Source organism: Elgaria multicarinata, chromosome 21 (genome assembly GCF_023053635.1).
Source record: "Elgaria multicarinata webbii isolate HBS135686 ecotype San Diego chromosome 21, rElgMul1.1.pri, whole genome shotgun sequence".
In the NCBI taxonomy this organism is placed as follows: Eukaryota; Metazoa; Chordata; class Lepidosauria; order Squamata; family Anguidae; genus Elgaria; species Elgaria multicarinata.
In genome coordinates, this window is record NC_086191.1 from 15470834 (window position 1) to 15489982 (window position 19149).

The following is a 19149-nucleotide window of genomic DNA, read 5'->3' on the forward strand; positions in this document are numbered from 1 at the left end:
CTTCCAACTCTGCTGTTCTGTGATTCTACGATCCCACGCAGGAGGCGCTCGCGACATGACAGCGCCCCCAATTCGGACGCGCGAACGCCTCCCCTCTTCCTCCCCGCGGGGCACTCTGCACGCGCTCTCAGGCGCCCTGCCGCCAAGTACTTCCGGGGCTGGGAGGAGGATCCGGGGCTGAGCCCAGCGCCCGGGCGAAGCTTGCTTCCTCCCTCCCTGCCTGCCTGCCTCCCTGCTTGGCTGGCCGGCTCCGGTGTCGTTGGCCGGGCCGCCCTGCGGGGGTGTAGGCCCCCTGCCCTCTCCCCGCCCCGGAGCCAGGATGTGGTTCTTCTCCCGGGACCCGATCCGCGACTTCCCCTTCGAGGCGCTCTCCCCGCCGGAGTCGCCGCCGCCGCTGCAGCAGCCCGGGGGCGTCTGGCAATTGCACCGCGGCAGGAGGAAGGTCCGTGGCTCTCTCCCTCTCTGTGCGCAGGCGCGGGGTGCAGGCAGAAGTTCCCCCGGTGGGGAGAGTGCGGGAGGGAGGCGAAACGCGGGGGCCCCAGTCCCCCTTTGGGATTGAGATGCAAAGCTGGAGAAGAAGGGAGCCCTTGGCAAGACCCCCTTCCCCAATAACACCCTCCCCTAGGCATAGCCAAATAGAGGGGGGTATTGGGAGAGCAAGGGGTCTGCCCCCCCCAAAAAAGAGATGCATTGTTGGGGGGGGGGTAAAAAGGGGAGGGGGGCTGGCAGAGGGATCTGTCTACTTCCCCTCCCCTCTCTTTTTTTTGGGGGGGAGCGTGGTGCTAAAGCGATGCCCCCAGCCCCGGGAGGAGCACTGCAGGTGAAAGGGGAAACCGTACCTGTTGTGTCCGTCCTGCCGCCGTGGCATCTCCCCCCACCCCCACCCCTGGTGAGCTCCACAGCACCTCTTGAACTCGGTTCTCCCAGGTTGAAGAGCGGCATTCCAGCGTCATCTAGCTTATCCTCATTCTCTCTCTCTCTCAGCCTGATCTGCCTCATGGGGTTGTTGTAAAGCTTTACCTATCCATCCTCCCACACTTGCGACATACTGGTGAGCTCCACAGCAGGGGCACCTCTTGAACTTGGGTCTCCCAGGTCGAAGAGCGGCATTCCAGCGTCATCTAGCCTATCCTCATTCTCTCTCTCTCTCAGCCTGATCTGCCTCATGGGGTTGTTGTAAAGCTTTACCTATCCATCCTCCCACACTATACAGCACCTGGTGAGCTCCGCAGCACGGCACTTCTTGAACTCGGGTCTCCCAGGTCGAAGAGCGGCATTCCAGCGTCATCTAGCCTCTCCTCATTCTCTCTCTCTCTCTCAACCTGATCTGGCTCATGGGATTGTTGTAAAGCTTTACCTATCCATCCTCTCGCACTTGCGACACACAGCACCTGACCTACCTCAAAGGGCTGTTGTAAAGCTTTTTAAAAAACAACAACACACACACCAGGACACACACACCTGCCCTCCTTGCCATGTACAGCACCTTCAGCATTTTGGGGAGGGGGCGTAGCGCTGGGGTCAAGCGCTTGTTTTGTATGCAGAAGGTGTCAAGTTCCGTACCCGGTTGAAAAGGGTCAGGAGACCCTGGATGGCTACTGGACTAGACGGACCGACGGTTTGACTCGGGGCATGTCCAGCTCAGAATTTCACAACGGGGTGTGTGTGCCTGTGTCCACACCTTGAAAGACGACAGCTTCTGCACCCGAATCGCCCCAGTTTTCCAAATCCAGTAAGCGCACAGCCTTCCTCAACTTGGGGAGCTCCAGATGTGTTGGACTACAACTCCCAGAATGCCCCAGCCAGCTGGCTGGGGCATTCTGGGAGATGCAGTCCAACACATCTGGAGCGCCCCAGGTTGAGGAAGGCTGCGGCTCGGAGCTGTCCGTCTGGAAGCACCCTTTGTAGCCGGCTGCGTCATGGGTGTGGGAGTCACTCCACCCCAGAGGCGGCCGCCATTCGCACCCGCTCCCCGGCCACTGGCTAACCACGCTTCTTTGCTTTCTCTCGCCCTGTTTTTTTTTTTTTGCAGGCCACGGGGGAACAAGTATCCCTGTTCATCCACGATGTGAGACCCAACTTAGAAGAGCAGACCCAAGTTGCAAAGGCGGCATTCAAACACCTCAAAACACTGCGGCACCCCAATATCCTGTCCTACATCGACGGGTTAGAGGTAGTACATTGCTTCTCGTGGGTTTCCGTGGGGTGTGATGTGGGGCGGGCGGCAGTGTGTATTTCGAAAGAGCCCCAAAAGTCCACAGTTCATGTCGGTGAACAACAAGCAGGATGAATTGTTGGTCATGGATTTGTGCTAGTTTAGGCCGAAGGGTGTGCATTTGAGTGTGTTTTCGATGTTGTATCCTGAGGACGTGGAGACCGTGACTCCTTATTTATTTTAATTTTATTTACCGTATTTTAAATTTGAACACATCAGCTGAAAAAAAAGGCCCCAGAGTGGCTTTAAAAGTTTTGCATTGTAAAACGTGTGTGTATATAATATTTTTGTACATTGCAAACCGACGTTTGCATACATTTTAGCATCACAAACGCATGTAAGCCATTTCACGCTGCAGAGAGACCTGTGCATACTGACTAGGGTGACCCTATGAAAAGGAGGACAGGGCTCCTGTATCTTTTAAAAGTTGCATAGAAAAGGGATTTTCAGCAGGTGTCATTTGTATATATATATGGAGAACCTGGGGAAATTCCCTCTTCAGTTAAAGTTCAGGAGCTATACTAGAGTGACCAGATTTCATAGAATCATATAATAGCAGAGTTGGAAGGGGCCTACAAGGCCATCGAGTCCAACCCCCTGCTCAATGCAAGAATCCACCCTACTGCATCCCTGACAGATGGTTTGTCCAGCTGCCTCTTGAATGCCTCTAGTGTGGGAGAGACCACCACCTCCTTAGGAAACTGATTCCATTGTCGTACTGCTCTAACAGTCAGGAAGTTTTTCCTGATGTCCAGCCAGAATCTGGCTTCCTTTAACTTGAGCCCGTTATTCCATGTCCTGCACTCTGGGAGGACTGAGAAGAGATTGAGAGGGCAGCTTTAACTATTGTGATGAAGAGGAAATTTCAACAGGTTCTCCATAAATACAAATGACACCTGCTGAAATTCCCTTTTCAGTACAACTGCTAAAGATACAGGAGCCCTGTCCTCCTTTTCATAGGGTCACCCTAATACTGACTTACTTTTAAAAAGAAATGCCAGTAATAAATGTCTCCTACTAGAATTCGCTGACGACTTGGAAAAGGCATTCAGAAGGCTGTAATTTATATTCTTACTTTTAGAGAAGGGATTTTTGGGGAGAATTCTGGGCGGGAGGGATCTGTGGTCTGATTTAGGGTAAGGCGGCTTCCTGTGTCCTTAGTGCAAATGCCGCTTGTGATGTGATGTTTTATGTCTTGTTTTGGCAGACAGAGAAATGTTTGCACGTGGTGACGGAGCCGGTGATGCCTCTGCCAGCCTACCTGGAGTCAAGGGGCGACGGGAGAGGCTTGAACGAGCTGGAGATCTCATGGGGTCTCCATCAGATTGTGGTAAGATGTGGCAGCCACGAAAAGCCACCATTTCCAAACGGACCACGTCCTGGGAGGACAAACAACCTCCCAACTGTTACAGCTTCTGCCAGGGCGGTGGTGGGTTTAACAAAACCACTCCTGTCATTTTAGAAGAGCGGTTTGGTTTTCCTTTGACACCGGACCCGTTTGTACATAACATTCCTGGCTTAAGAAACCATAGTTTATCAAGCCAGGAATGAGTGTGGAAAGGCTGTTTCCCCACTGCTACTTCCGTCTTTTTTTCTGGTTGCAGAAAACCGGTTAAGGAAAAAAAGGCGGAATTGCTGTACAATAATAATAATAATAATCGTAATAATAATAATAATAATATATTTCTTACCTGCCTCTCCAATTGGATCGAGGCAGGGAACGACAGCAAGCTTAAAATACATAAAATACTGATTAAAAACATAGTATACACTGTAAAAAACATCCTAAACGCATCCTAAAAGTATCCTATGACTTCATACTGTGACAACCCAGCCAAGGAAGACTCAAGGACAGGGATGAGGATGAAATGTATTTGGTTTACGTTTTTATATTATATCTGACTCCTCGCTCTCCTTTATTCCTCATATTGAGGCAGTAGCTAAACCCTGTCGTTTTTTCCTATATAATATTGCCAGGATTCGATCATTGTTGTCTGTCTCTTCTGCCAAGACTCTTGTTCATGCATTGGTTATTTCTCAGTTGGACTACTGCAATCTTCTTCTCACTGGCCTTCCTTCTCACATCAGTCCGTTGGTTTCTGTTCACCACTCCGCTGCTGAGAGCATCTTCTTGGCTCGCCGCTCTGACCATGTTACTCCACTTCTGAAATCTCTTCATTGGCTTCCAGTTCACCTCAGAGTCCAATATAAACTTCTCTTGTTGACCTACAAGGCTTTTCACAGTCTAGCTCCTTCCTATCTTTCCTCTCTCATCTCACACTATTGCCCCGCTCGTGCTCTTCGCTCCTCTGATGCCATGTTTCTTACCCACCCAAGGGTCTCTACTTCTCTTACTCAGCTTCGTCCATTTCCTTCCGCTGCCCCTTAACGCCTGGAACGCTCTTCCAGAACATTTGCGAACTACAAGTTCAATCGCAGCTTTTAAAGCTCAGCTAAAAACTTTTCTTTTTTCTAAAGCTTTTAAAACTTGATTTTGATCTGACTTTTATACTGTTACTTTTACTCTCCCCTGTGCCTGTTTGGTGCCTTCTCTTCCCCTTCTTATTGTTTTATTACGATTCTATTAGAATGTAAGCCTATGCGGCAGGGTTTTGCTATTTTATTGTTTTACTCTGTACAGCACCATGTACACTGATGGTGCTATATAAATAAATTATTGTTATTATTATTATATGAACGTCCATCATTTACTCTTTCTAAACTAGGACGCAATCATACGTTGCTTTTTGCACTTCCCATTAAAAAAAAAAAGACGTGGAAATGGGATAGCACAACTGGTGCCCATTGGGCCAAGAGAAACACCCCCCCTTTTTTGGGGTGTTTTTTTTAATGCTGCAGTTTCTGCAGCTGAAACTCTCCCCACGGCCTGAGTTCGATCCCAGCGGAAGCTGGTTTCAGGCAGCCGGCTCGGGTCGACTCAGCCTTCCATCCTCCAGAGGTCGGTAAAATGAGTACCCAGCTAGCTGGGGGAAAGGTAATAACGGCCGGGGAAGGCAACGGCAAACCACCCCGCTATAAGGCCTGCCGAGAAAACGTCAGCGAACGCTGGCGTCCCTCCAATAGTCAGCAATGACTCAGTGCTTGCACGAGAGGTTCCTTTCCTTTCCTTATGGAATTGCTTATTTTAATGCGTCCATTATTTTACAGCGTTTTTAAGATTTTATTGCAAGCTTCCCTGATAACAAAGGGTATGAATCTAAATCGTAAAGCCGGGTTTGTGGAAGCGGAGGGATTGTTTTGAGGAGGGTTTGTGAGCCCTGTCCTGCTCTAACTACTAGCCTCTGCTTCCTTCCCTGGCTCTGTCCTTCCTAGAAAGCTCTCAGCTTCCTGGTGAACGATTGTCACCTCATCCACAACAGCGTCTGTGCCGCCGCTGTTTTCGTGGACCGAGCCGGCGAGTGGAAGCTGGGCGGTTTGGACTACATGTTTTCGGCTCAGGGGGACGTCGCTGTGCCACGGAAGGGCGTCCCCGAACTGGAGAAGTACGACCCTCCGGAATTAGTGGACAGCAGCAAGAGCGTCGGAGAGAAATGGTGAGCTCCCGTTCTCAACCTGGTTTTTTAAAAGAAATTATAATGAGCCATCAGGGTTCTTCAGGTTTGATACAGCTGCTGGTTTTCTGAAATGCCTCTTGTCCAGTGGGTGAGGAACGTCAGACCCGGGGACCTACCGTATTTCTTCGATTGTAAGATGCACACTGATTTCAGTACCACCAACAGAAAAAAAACCCTAAGACACACACGCGATTCTAAGACGCACCCCATTTTTAGAGATGTTTATATGGGGAAAAAAGTGTGTCTTAGAATCAAAGAAACAGGGTACTTCTTTCCCTCTGCCACGGATCATTGGGTCTTGGCTTTTGGGCAGTTTATAATGTTCATGTATAGTAGGGTGACCCTATGAAAAGAAGGACCGGGCTCCTGTATCTTTAACAGTTGTATTGAAAAGGGAATTTCAGCAGGTGTCATTTGTATATATGGGGAACCTGGTGAAATTTCCTCTTCGTCACAACAGTTAAAGCTGCCTTCTTTTAAATCTGGTCACTCTAGTATAGCTCCTGCAGCTTTAACTGTTGTGACGAAGAGGACATTTCACCAGGTTCCCCATATATACAAAGGACACCTGCTGAAATTCCCTTTTCAATACAACTGTTGAAGATACAGGAGCCCTGTCCTCCTTTTCATAAGGTCACCCTATGTATAGGGCCCTGAGTAGTAACAGGAATGAGTTATGGCTACCCAAGGCTCAAAAGAGGGCAGAAATATGGTGATCGCTTTAACATATGGCGGATATACTAATAACATTTGTGACAATATTCATAGATACTGGTACCTTTTGAAAGATATACCTGGATATTAGAGTTGTGCTACGTTTGCATTTAAGCAGAAACGGAACTTTAGAGATATATTGGTGCACAGTGCTTGCAGACCTAAGCTCAAATAGGCTGATATGACGAGGTTGAGGGTAGATAAAAACCAATGATTTTTTTAAAAAAAATTAAAAAATGGATTTTTAAAATTTAAATTGGATTTTTTAAAATAAAATGCTTTTTGAGGAAAAATCAATCTAAAGATAGTTTTATATTTAACATACATTATAGTCCAAAGGTTTATTCATCATGAAATAAGGATTAGTTTTTAATGATGTAACATGAGGCATATGTATATTCACGCAATGTTTACATTTTTTGGTAAATGAATTCCATTCATCCATTCACAATGTCATGCTCTTCCAGAGGTTCCTGTAAGATGATTAGGCATTTTTTCTGTCTAGAAGATATTATTATCACAGCTGCTTGGTTTTACAGTTCTCAAAACTGTGAATTTGTGGCTGCAGAGATCACAAACCTATTGTTCCTTTGCAAATCTACGTACACAGAATCAACCCCTTACCTCTTAAGTGCTAAGTTTCAAAAAAATTCAATGGATAGAGTGCACTTTTGGGGGCGGGGAACTCGCATGATTAAATCGAGTCTTTCTCAGTAGTGATTTAAATCATGATTTAAATCAAATTGACTTAAATCAAATCCATGATGATGAACATTTCTATACCGCTCTGTGGCTAAAACTCTTTGATAGAACTCCTGGATGGATGGATGGATGGATGGATAGATACTTAGTCCATGTATAAAATGCTTGTGTTATTTGTCCCCGTGGCTGAAACACTGACCTTGACGTGACAATCTCTTCCTGTCCTGTGACAGGTCAGCTGACATGTGGCGTCTGGGGTGCCTCATCTGGGAGGTCTTTAATGGCCCCCTGCCCCGGCCGTCCTCCCTCCGGTCTCTTGGCAAGGTGAGTGTCTGTCTCTCCAGAAAGAGAAAAGAGGCAGCGTTGTGTGGCTGGAATTGAATTTGCATCGCAGGCTGAAAGAGGTTCACCACCCACACCACCTGCCCCGGCACCTTACAGGAAGGCCAGGAAAATCCAAGCCTCCCGAAACATGGGGAGTCTGAAATGTTCTTCATGTCCTCGCTGAAAGAAACCCTCTTGTTAGGAAGGCACGTTTGCTATGCCTTTAGCTTTGCTATGCCTTTAGCTTTGCATCTTGAGTTGTGCTGGCAGTTGGGCCAGAGTGAGAGACTACAAGCAGAGCAGAGGGGGGTGAACCTGCCCACAGACCCAGGGGGCTCCTGGGCTGAACCCCAAATCCTGCCTCTGACCATGGCCAGGTCCATTTCACCCTCCTGGGCTGTAGCCCAAGCCCTGCTTCTGACCACGGCCTGGTCAATTTCACCCTCCTGGGCTGCAGCCCAAGTCCTGCCTCTGACCACAGCCAGGTCAATTTCACTCTCCTGGGCTGCAGCCCAAGCCCTGCTTCTGACCACGGCCTGGTCAATTTCACCCTCCTGGGCTGCAGCCCAAGCCCTGCTTCTGACCACGGCCTGGTCAATTTCACCCTCCTGGGCTGCAGCCCAAGTCCTGCCTCTGACCACAGCCAGGTCCATTTCACCCTCCTGGGCTGCAGCCCAAGCCCTGCCTCTGACCACGGCCTGGTCAATTTCACCCTCCTGGGCTGAACCCCAAGTCCTGCTTCTGACCACGGCCTGGTCCATTTCACCTTGACGGTCTTGCTGTCTCCAGATCCCCAAGTCCTTGGTCCCTCATTACTGTGAGCTGGTTGGTGCCAATCCCAAACTACGGCCCAATCCTGCCAAGTTCCTGCAAAACTGCCGTGGGCCGGGGAGCTTCATGGACAACAGCTTCGTGGAGACCAACCTCTTTTTGGAGGAGATCCAGGTAAGTGGGAGGGGCGGTAGGCCCTCTTCTCTACAAGAGGTAAAGCCTCTGAGCGTGGTGCTCCTGGTCTCCTGGGTCTCTGCTGGCGGTGGGGAGTCCCGGTCTTCCATTATAGCTAAACTGTAGCGGAGGGAACATCGCAGGAGAGGCCGTCGCTCAGTGGTAGAGCGAGATACAGTAGGCATGCGAGCGGTGGTGGCTGTCAGGATATGGGGGCTGGCACCGCGGAGACCCAGGTTCGAATCCCCATTCAGCTACAGAGTTCGGGCCAGTCATTATCTCTCAGCCTAACCTACTGTGCAGAATAAAATTGGGGTGTATAGACGACTCTTGAGCCCCTTGGTAAAAAGAAAAGGAAAAAAGTGAAAAAGGCCCCCATTCCCACCTCCTACCCCTTCCTTGGCAGCCGGAGCAACAGCTCCGGCCCACACAGAGGAGGTGGGTGTGACCCAGTGACTTCCCTCCCCCCAGATCAAGGAGCCCGCCGAGCGGCAGAACTTCTTCCAGGAGCTCAGCGCCAACCTGGACGCCTTCCCAGAGGACTTCTGCCGCCACAAAGTCCTCCCGCAGCTGCTGACGGCGTTTGAGTTCGGGAGCGCCGGCGCCGTCATCCTCATCCCCCTCTTCAAGGTGAGCAGCCCCACGAGCCAGGCTGTGGGTGCGGAGGACGACAGGCCCTGTGTGCGAGGCCAGCGAGGGTGTCCCCGGGCAGTCGTGGGCTGGCTTGACTCAGGCTGGGTTCATGCAAGACGCCGACCCACATTGAGTGCTTGAGCGTGGGTGGCTGTCGAACCGTCCTTCTCCCTTCAAAGACTGTCTGTGTGGCTGGGTGGAATCTCAGCAATTGGTTTCCTGAGATAAATAGCTTCTTTTCTCTTTATACCCACACACCCCTGGACGCCTTTTTCCTTTGTCACCACAGGTGGGGAAGTTCTTGAATACCCAGGAATACCAGCAGAAAATAATTCCCGTCATTGTGAAGATGTTCTCTTCCCCGGACCGGGCCATGAGGATCCGGCTCCTGCAGCAGGTATACGGACTGGGTTTCCTCCCGCTCTGCAGGGGCGGCGCGAACGATGTGTGGGCACGCTAGCTAGCCGTGGGTTGTTTATGGGAGCAAACGCTGTGTGTTGATTTGAAGAGCTGGGACGCCTTTCTGGCCAGCAGGACAAGCCGGGTTGAGAAATATGTAAGTCAGGCATGGAGAATTTTAAGCCCAGGGTCCCAATCTGGATCTCCTAGGGCCCCAATCCCTTTCTCCCCCCTGCCCTCATCCTCTTTCCCCCAATAATCAATCATTTTGTGCAGTTTTCCCACCAATTCTGTAAGGTTTAAACGCCTCTCTGGAGGCTCCATCAGAGCTTTAAGCTAAAACTGTATGGGAAATAACACTCGCAGAGAAACTTACTCAACATCTGAGCGTGTTAAGAGGACAGAAGGAGGGGGGGGGAAAGGCCCTTTTGAAACAGAATGGAGGTGTTTTATTACACGTACGCACAAAAGAACAGCATCAACACAGGTTCCAACTGCCTTATGATCGCAATAAGATTTAGCCCCATGGAAGGAGCAGAATGGCGATATGTGGAATTTGTGGAATTGTTCTCAATAAACACTTTCTCCAGAGAAAAGAAATTCAATTCAATTTTTTTAAAAATACGCTGGCATTTTTGACCCGGCCTCTTTTGTCTTTGGCCACGCCCACCTTTGCCTTTAGCCCCTCCCACGATTGGAATGCGGCCCCCGAGAGCTTCTGTGGAATGGGAAGAAGAGGTTGTGCACCCCTGATGTGTGCGCATGTAGGGAAGGGTGGGATTGTGTGTTCCGGCCTGGATCCTGGGAAGCATCCCTAACGAAGCCCTCTTGCGTCATAGAATCATAGAATAGCAAAGTTGGAAGGGGCCTACAAGGCCATCAAGTCCAACCCCCTGCTCAGTGCAGGAATCCAGAGCTTTTTGCTGACCGTGGCGTCTGTCTGTCTGTCAGATGGAGCACTTCATCCAGTACCTGAACGAGCCGACAGTCAACAGCCAAATCTTCCCCCACGTGGTGCACGGCTTCCTGGACACCAACCCGGCCATCCGCGAGCAGACGGTAAAGGTAAGTGGGGGCTGCAGGAGCTGGGGGCTCCAAAACTCCCTTGCTCCGGGGCCCACTGGGAAAGGCGACTTGAGCGTTAGGTCTGGAAGCCTCCAACCAGCTGTCTGGCAGTGCCCCTTCCTGGAAGAGAGCGTGAAATCCGCTCCACGCCACCCTCCTGCGGCCCTCTAACCGGGGAGAGGAGACACCTGCAAAACTCCTAACCCTTTGCCGCAAAAGGGCTTCTCCTGCAGATCATAGAATCAAAGAATAGTAGAGTTGGAAGGGGCCTATAAGGCCATCAAGTCCAACCCCCTGCCTCAGCTCGCCCTCGGTGCTGCCTTCCTCTGACCTCTCCTCTCCTCCTGCCTTTGCAGTCCATGCTTCTTCTCGCTCCCAAACTGAACGAGAACAACCTGAACGTCGAACTGATGAAGCACTTCGCTCGCCTCCAGGCCCGGGACGACCAGGGCCCCATCCGCTGTAACACCACCGTGTGCCTTGGGAAGATAGGACCCTACCTCAGCGCCACCGTGAGTGGGGGTCCCTGGGAGGAGGTCCGGGGTGGGGTGGTGGGTTCTGGGACGGCACGAAGGGTCCTCAGAGATCTTGGACACCACTCCGAAATTTTCAATGCAGAGCGGTATATAAATATTGTAAATAAATAAATTAAATCTATATATTAATACAGAGCATGAATTTTTGTTCAGTCTGTTTCGACCCCAAAATGTTTTCCAAACAAGTTCAGAACGGTCTCAAATTAAAGCTGCCGGTGCCTAGATTTGCAGAAATATAATCGCTCCCCCGAAAACAACCAGGCAGCTTTGCAATCGATGGCTAAAATTTATAATAATTTCTGAACGGGTTACACCATACAGTTTTGAATACAAACTTGATATTGTTTCAAATTCATCTGTTTTATGGGCTTTTCATTGTGCACGGCCCAGAGAGCTTCGGCGGACGGGCATTGTGAAAAGGTAATCAATAAAAAGAAATAAAATAGGAAGTTGTGGAAAAAACACAGAGAAAAGAAGAAGAAAGGTGAGAAGTTAACATCAAACACAGTCATCACGGGCTGGTTTTTTTTTAGTCTGAATGCTGCGTCAGGAGAAGAATTTGGGTTGTGCCCCCTGCCTCAGTTGCCGCCCCTTCTCTTTGCAGACGAGGCAAAGCGTCCTGATCTCGGCCTTCAGCCGTGCCACGAAAGACCCCTTCCCTCCCTCTCGGGCTGCTGGCGTCCTGGGCTTCGCAGCCACACACAACTTCTACTCCATGAAAGACTGTGCCTTCAAAATCATGCCCGTGTTGAGCACGTTGACCGTGGATCCGGAGAAGACGGTCCGGGACCAGGTGAGAGGCAGCGGAGTGCAGCAGAGCCCTAGTTAGGCCTTAGAGAGTCATAGAATCATAGAATAGCAGAGTTGGAAGGGGCCTACAAGGCCATGGAGTCCAACCCCCTGCTCAACGCAGGAATCCACCCTAAAGCATCCCTGACAGATGGTTGTCCAGCTGCCTCTTGAAGGCCTCTAGAGTGGGAGAGCCCACAACCTCCCTAGGTCACTGGTTCCATTGTCGTACTGCTCTAACAGTCAGGAAGTTTTTCCTGATGTCCAGCCAGAATCTGGCTTCCTGTAACTGGAGCCCGTTATTCCGTGTCCTGCACTCTGGGAGGATCGAGAAGAGATCCTGGCCCTCCTCTGTGTGACAACCTTTCAAGTATTCGAAGACTGCTCTCATGTCTCCCCTCAATCTTCTCTTCTCCAGGCTAAACGTGCCCAGTTCTTTCAGTCTCTCTTCATAGGGCTTTGTTTCCAGACCCCTGATCATCCTGGTTGCCCTCCTCTGAACACGCTCCTTACTTAGGTGCCGAGGGGGATGGGGAGGATTTCGTTAGGGCGGCCTTTTTTCTTTCTTTTTAATGAAATGATCTTGTTTGCACTTCTGTTGGAAAAGAGCTGGGCGCTTTCCCAACATTCCCCACTCAATATAATAAAGAAAAGGCTTTTCTTCACTTTATATTCCATATTTTCTGCGCTTGTTGCAGTTGGCAATGCGTTCCTTCCTTGATCACCTTGCTAAATAAGCAAAGATATGGCTGGGGCATTCTGGGAGTTGTAGTCCAACACATCTGGAGCGCCCCAGGCTGAGGAAGGCTGTGTTAGATGGTGCCTACGTATTTGACACCAGAGAAGGTAGTGTATAAAACCTAGCTACCTCCCTTGCGAGGTAGGCACATGCTTTGCAGCAATTAGCTCCTTGTGTCTCTTTATTCTGCAGAATAAACATTGTTTGACCCAGACTTCATCTCCTCTCCTCCTCATGTGCTGAATTGGACTTGGTACATCAGGGAACGAGCTATTTTTTGCAACACTTCCTGGACTGTGATTCAGATCAGTCGTCCTTTAAGGTCCTTCTCTGAAGTACTACAACACCCAGCATCCCCAGCCAGTATGTTTAGACAGAAGAAAGTCCTTCAACTCCCAGCATGGGACATGTTGGGCGTTGTAGGATCTAAACAGGCATAGCGTCGCCCATGGTTTACTTCCTTCTCTGAATGTAGCGATGCAGTTCTTGGCTTAAAAATCCCCATATCAAAATGTGTGTGTTAGAGAAAGTTGTGTACGAGAAAGAGAGAAAGAAAACCATCGGTTAGGGGAAATTGCATAGGAAAAGAGAGCGGTTGGGAGTGTTGGCTGAAGGTTCAGGTTGCCGCCTTCTTCTTCTCAGGCCTTCAAAGCCATCCGGAGCTTCATGACCAAACTAGAAACAGTTTCTGAAGATCCGACTCAACTCTCTGAGCTTGGTGAGATGCCCTTGGTGATGGGGAAGAAGAAGGGGCGGGGGGGGGGGTAGGTGAGGATGTCTGACCCAAATGTAGCTTAGGGGTGGGAGGCCCTCGACCTGAGAGTCAGATGCTGGACCCTGGCCAGTTTTATGCGGACATAAGAACATAAGACGAGCCCTGATGCTGGATCAGACCGAGGGTCCATCTAGTCCAGCACTCTGTTCGCACAGGGGCCTACCAGCTGTTGACAAGCAGGACATGGTGCAACTGCACCCTCCTGCCCATGTTCCCCAGCAACTGGTGCACACAGGCTTCCTGCCTCGAATGCTGGAGATAGCACACAACCATCAGGGCTAGTAGCCATGGATAGCCTTCGCCTCCAGGGATTTATCCAACCCCCTTTTGAAGCCATCCAGATTGGTGGCCATCACGACATCTTGTGGTAGTGAGTTCCATAGTGTAACTCTGCCCTGTGTGAAGAAGTCCTTCCTTTTATTTGTCCTGGCTCTCCCACCCATCAGTTTCATGGGTTCTAGCATTCTGAGAGAGGGAGATGGTTCATTTTGTAAACTCTGCCCGCTTTTACCCACTTGGCTCTGCTCACTGCTGGAATGCAGCCCCCCCTAAAAAACCCCAACAGATTTCAACCGAGGTAATGCAGATCCCTATGAGAAAAGGGTTCCCTGCCCCCGGGGTGAGCAGAACTGAACTGAATGCTCTGCCTCCTCTTTAGAGAAGGATGTTCAGGCAGCCTCGGCGAGCCCGGGGGCAGGGGCAGCAGCCACCTGGGCTGGCTGGGCGGTGACGGGGGTCTCGTCCCTCACGTCGAAGCTGATCCGGACAAACGCCGGGGCGGCGCAAGCAACAGAACCTGCAGCCGAGGAGGTCCCGGCCAGCACGGCATCAGAGACCCCCAAATCAGGTGAGTGGAGCCTGAGAAGCAAAAGCCCACCCCCACGGGCACTTCATTCTACTAAGCCTGCCTTCCCACCCCCAGCTTCAAATGGCAAAGCGATACACTTCTTAGGGTAGTTTGCCCCTAGTGGCTGAATATGTTCTTGCGGGCTTCAACCACATGGACGTATTTAAATAAATTTAGAATTAATTAATGTGTTTTAAAAACGAAATAGCCCCGAGGTAGACAACCCGAGGGTCCCCTTAGCATGCATGCCAAGTTTCAGGTCTCTGCATCTTACGGTCTTGGAGCTATGGTGGCGGACGGACAGACGTTCTCTTTTATTCTGATAGATTTTATTTATTTAAATATTTCTCTAGCTGCCCTTTACGGCCAAGCCCTCAAAAGGCGGCTTGCGTACAACAACCATAATATACAATCTTGTTTCAATTAAAAAAACAACCTAGTAAGCAGCAGTCTAAAATGATGCACAAGCCGTCAGGGGGAAATACCGTATTAGCAGCGTTTCCCCAACCTGGTGCCCTCCAGTTGTGCTGGGCTTCAACTCCCAGCATGCCCCAGCACATCTGGAGAGCACCAGGTGGGGGAAACGCTGCAGTATAGATTAGCTCAAGCTGTATAAACTGTTTTATTAAACCAGCAGCACCACAAAACATTTCAGGGAAAAGAAGTGGGTTTTTAAATTGGGATTCTGCATATCACTTGGGAGAGAGTTCCACAAACGTGGGGCCTTCGCCAAAAAGGCCCTGTCCCGGGTGACTCCCAGTCTGAATTGTTTTTACAAGTGGGCCCCTGAGCTGAGAATCATTTAATTCTTCTTCTTTTCTTTTCTAAGGGGGTGCGCACGCCCTTGCCCCTGCCCCAGCTCCCCCCTCGTCGAGCCACTGGGATCTGGAAGAAGACGTGGCAGAGGAGGAAAGCTTAGCCGAGCGGTGGGACGATGAGGACTGGGGCAGTTTGGAGGTAAAAAGGAGACACGTTAGACACCTAAAGCCGCCTTTTTGGGCCCGTGAGCGCATTTGGCAATTTGAGAGGCTGTCCTGGGCACCACCACAAAATGGCTGTGACGGGGGCGTGGCTAGTCATAAAGGACTAGTGACTGCACAAAAGACGCGATTGCAAGGCAGAGGTGGGGGCTGAGCTAGAAATGATGGAGAAATCTGTTTGGGGTGTGTGTGTAGTTCCAACGAGTTTTTCCAGGTTCGCGGCCCCCCTCCCCGCCCCGCCCCGGACTTTGTTCCGGTTTCTGTTGTGGCACCCAGCTTGGTCGTCTGCGAGCTGGGCCAGTTCACGGGTTATTTGAACATTTTGCGCGTTTCCCCCTGCAGCTCCTGCAATTCGCGCAAATGCCTGAGCCGTTTGGGCCGACCTCGGCCGAATTCGTGCGCGTTTCTGAGCTGTTTGCGCAAATGGTCGAATCTGTCGGTGGGGTGGGTGGGAAATGTGCACCCCCAAAAGCCCCCGGAGTTCAGGGGAAAGCCCGCGGGTCAGCCCTCAAACGCAAATCGAGTCGTGCGTGCCGTCGAACCCAAAAAAGGAACTGCTTTTCCTAGTCTGAGACTCTTCGAAGCTGCGGTTTTCAACACCGATAGAAGCCAGCTTCACAGCAGTCCAGTTCTTTTTCCCTGCCAGCCCACTGCGAGGGGTCGGGCAGCTGGATGGCTGCCAAGGAAGGTCCTTTGAGGGCCCCTGCGTGGCCTGCAAGGGGCGCTGGGGGAACGGAGAACAAAATGGCGGAGCCGAGTGGCCCTGGGTGTTGCAAGAGAAGCAGGGAGCGGTTCTCTGTGGCCAGTTCGAGCTGAGTCGAGGGACTTTCCCCTTTCTGTCTGCTTCTCCGCAGCAAGAATCAGAGCATCCGAGGAGGCAGGCCAGCCCAGATGACTGGAACAGCCCAGGGTGGTCCGATCCAGCGTCGGCAGCCAAGAAACCCGGAGGCAAAATGGTAAGTCCGCGTCAGAGAGCACCGCTGTCCTCATTCTCCGAGAGAAGATAGCTCAGGCCCAGTTGGAACGGCCCAGTGGAGCATTGCATGGGGAGGGGGATTTGGGGGAGAAGACCCCCCCCTCCCCCACAAGCCTCTGGAAACGCCTGTTTTTTAAGCTTGTCACAGACATCTCGATTTCTCCCGCACCCCTGAGCTCCACTATCATGTGGACTAGGGACTTCCTGCTATTTTAAATTAAAACTCACCTTTTGAACTGCGCTCAACAGCAGTTTTTCCCCCCTCCTCTGCCACCACCAGCACCAGTCATAATGCGGTGTAGCGAGTGGTTGGAGTGTTGGACTGGCAATGGGGAGACCAAGGGTTAATCGTAGGCCTCGGCTCGGCCATGAAATTCACTTGGATGACTCCGCCCAACCTGCCTCACAGGGTTATTGGGAGGATAAAGTGGAGAGGAGGAAGACTGGGGTTCCTTGCAAGAGAAAAAAGGGGCAAGGTTATTATTATTATTATTATTTATTATTATTATTATTCCCATATTAGTCTGTTGCAACAAAACCGATAATTTTGTGGCATCTTAGAATCATAGAATAGCAGAGTTGGAAGGGGCCTACAAGGCCATCAAGTCCAACCCCCGGCTCAATGCAGGAATCCACCCTAAAGCATCTCTGACAGATGGTTGTCCAGCTGTCTCTTGAAGTCCTCTAGTGTGGGAGAGGCCACCACCTCCCTAGGTAACGGGTTCCATTGTCGTACTGCTCTAACAATCAGGAAGTTTTTCCTGATGTCCAGCCAGAATCTGGCTTCCTGTCACTTGAGCCCGTTATTCTGTGTCCTGCACTCTGGGAGGATCGAGAAGAGATTCTGGCCCTCCTCTGTGCGACAACCTTTTAAGTCTTTGAAGACTAACAAATTCATCCTGGCAGAAGCTTTCGTGGACACTGTGCACTTCATCTAATGTAGTTGTAGTGTTAAATAATGATGATAATGAAGAAGAAGAAGAAGCATTTTTACCTTGATGCTCAGCCCCCAAACCCTTCCAAAGCAAACCCAAGCCAGCCAGGAGGCGAGAAGAGAGAAATCTGGGTTTTAAGGCCGGGGCTTTGAGTACAACCTGTCCCATCTTTTCGCAACCTTTGCAGGCCGCCGCCCCTCCGAGGCAGGACTCCGACTGGAGCACCTCTGCCTGGGACCTGGAGCCTTCCTGGAGCCACAAGAAGGGACCCAGACCCGCTGCGGAGGAAGGCTGGGGCAGCAGCGGCTGCGAAGGGGACTTCTCTGGCCCGGCCCAAAAGGCGGCCGCGGCCCCCCAAGACGGGACCAAGCTGGCGAGCGAATACAACTGGGAGAGCGTCACTTCGCCGGAGAAGCCGGACCCGTTCTCCTCTCTCATTGAGAAGCCGAGTGCAGAGAGGCAGGTGGGAGGATCCCCCTACGAGAATCTCTCATCGCCTCTACTTACACCCTTGGGCTTCATTGGAACATGCCAGGCCCATATCCTTGGCTGGGAGTCGTAACACTCCAGGGAAGGGCCGTAGCTTAGTGGTATAGCCCTTGCTTTGCATGCAGAAGGTCTCCGGTTCGATCCCAAGTGGGGCTGGGGAGAACTCCTGCCTGGAACCTCAGAGAGCCGCCCGAAGCTAGATAGGCGAAGGATCCGAGGCCGTTCCTGTGTTCTTACGTGGCTGTTTTTTTCTCCTCCTTGTTTTAGAGGAACACGGAGGCGCTAGGAGATTGGGGCCTGGAGGAAAACTGGGAGGCTCTGGAGTCCGACCAGGGTGAGTTGCTTCCTTCCCCCTTTCTCTCCCCTCTCGCAGCTCCGCCCGGGATCAGGCCCTGACCACGGTGTCTCCTTTTTGCCACCTGCAGGGCCCAGCAAAGAGGAGCTGACACGGAACAAGCGCGAGGAGCGGAGGCAAGTGATGGAGGCCCGGAGGGCGGAGAGGAAGGCAGCCAAGGGACCCATGAAGCTGGGGGCCAGGAAGCTGGACTGACAGCCTTGTTTTTATCTTTGGGGGCATCCGGACGCCCTGGGGAGAGGGGGGGGGAGAGGGCAGGAGTGCTTCTTTTGGAGCGTCCAGGTAGGTTTTTGGGGAACGGGGAAGACCCTTTCGGCCACTCCGTCATTCGCCTGTTTGGGGCAGCGTTAGCGTCACCGGCTACCCATATCTTATCTTGCTCAGTCCAGGCCTTGCCAAGAAACTTCTCTGGTTCACAGGGCAATCCCTGCCTCCTGTGATGGGTAAGACTTGAATTCCAGATGCCCTCGTGGGAGTTGGGGTGGGGGGAGAGGGAAGGGGGGAGAGACAGTCTCTGTCTCTGTCTCTCTCTCCATAGAATAGTTATTCTGTACAGCTGCAGGTTTCCAGTACAGTGTGTGTATGTAATTCTTGCCTGTTTTAATGGGTTTATGCGGAAGGAGACAAATAAATTAACTCTTTAATGAAAGCGGCTGTGGGGCGTGCACAAAATCCTGCGTCCGCTAGCTTCATGAAACCTGGGTGGGGTGGGGGGGAAGAGAAGAATTGCTTCTCCGTTGGGACACGCCCCTGCCTTCTGCTCCCAAGACAGGGGACAGCCATTATTTGCAGGCCTCTTTGTTTTACAACTTAAAAGCATCCCTTCCACCACCTTTCCTCTCTAGTAAGACAGGAATCCTTTTAGGAGACGACACGGCCCCCCACCCCACCCCCAACATGTATCAATAGTCTAGTTCTGAACTTTCCCCTTCCTCAAAGAAAAGGAACCCAGAAGTCTATGTAACCGTTTAATGCATCTTTTTTTTGGTCTCGGAGGACGGGGGCCGTTACCTGCTAGGAGTCCCTTTGCCCGTTTTTGGGGGGAGGTCGTGCCCTGAGGCATCTTGTCTGGTGTAATTTCCCCCTCCCTCCTTGGTTTAGAATATTGAGTGGTTTTTAAAACAATAATAATAATAATAATAATAAGTAAACGTTA

General features: G+C 51.1%; 1 protein-coding gene across 1 annotated transcript; it reads left to right on the forward strand.

Annotated features, from left to right (window-relative positions):
- Window positions 1-237: 237 nt before the first annotated feature.
- SCYL1 (SCY1 like pseudokinase 1) lies at window positions 238-18642 on the forward strand. The gene is made up of 18 exons (XM_063145624.1): window positions 238-442; window positions 2033-2173; window positions 3423-3545; window positions 5549-5769; window positions 7440-7530; window positions 8320-8475; window positions 8947-9105; window positions 9398-9505; window positions 10459-10572; window positions 10929-11084; window positions 11713-11901; window positions 13279-13354; window positions 14070-14258; window positions 15088-15215; window positions 16093-16194; window positions 17337-17612; window positions 17906-17972; window positions 18064-18642. Exons 1-18 carry the CDS (start codon window positions 320-322, stop codon window positions 18186-18188), a joined length of 2544 nt encoding a protein of 847 aa, XP_063001694.1. The 5' UTR covers window positions 238-319; the 3' UTR covers window positions 18189-18642.
- The last annotated feature ends 507 nt before the right edge of the window (window positions 18643-19149 follow it).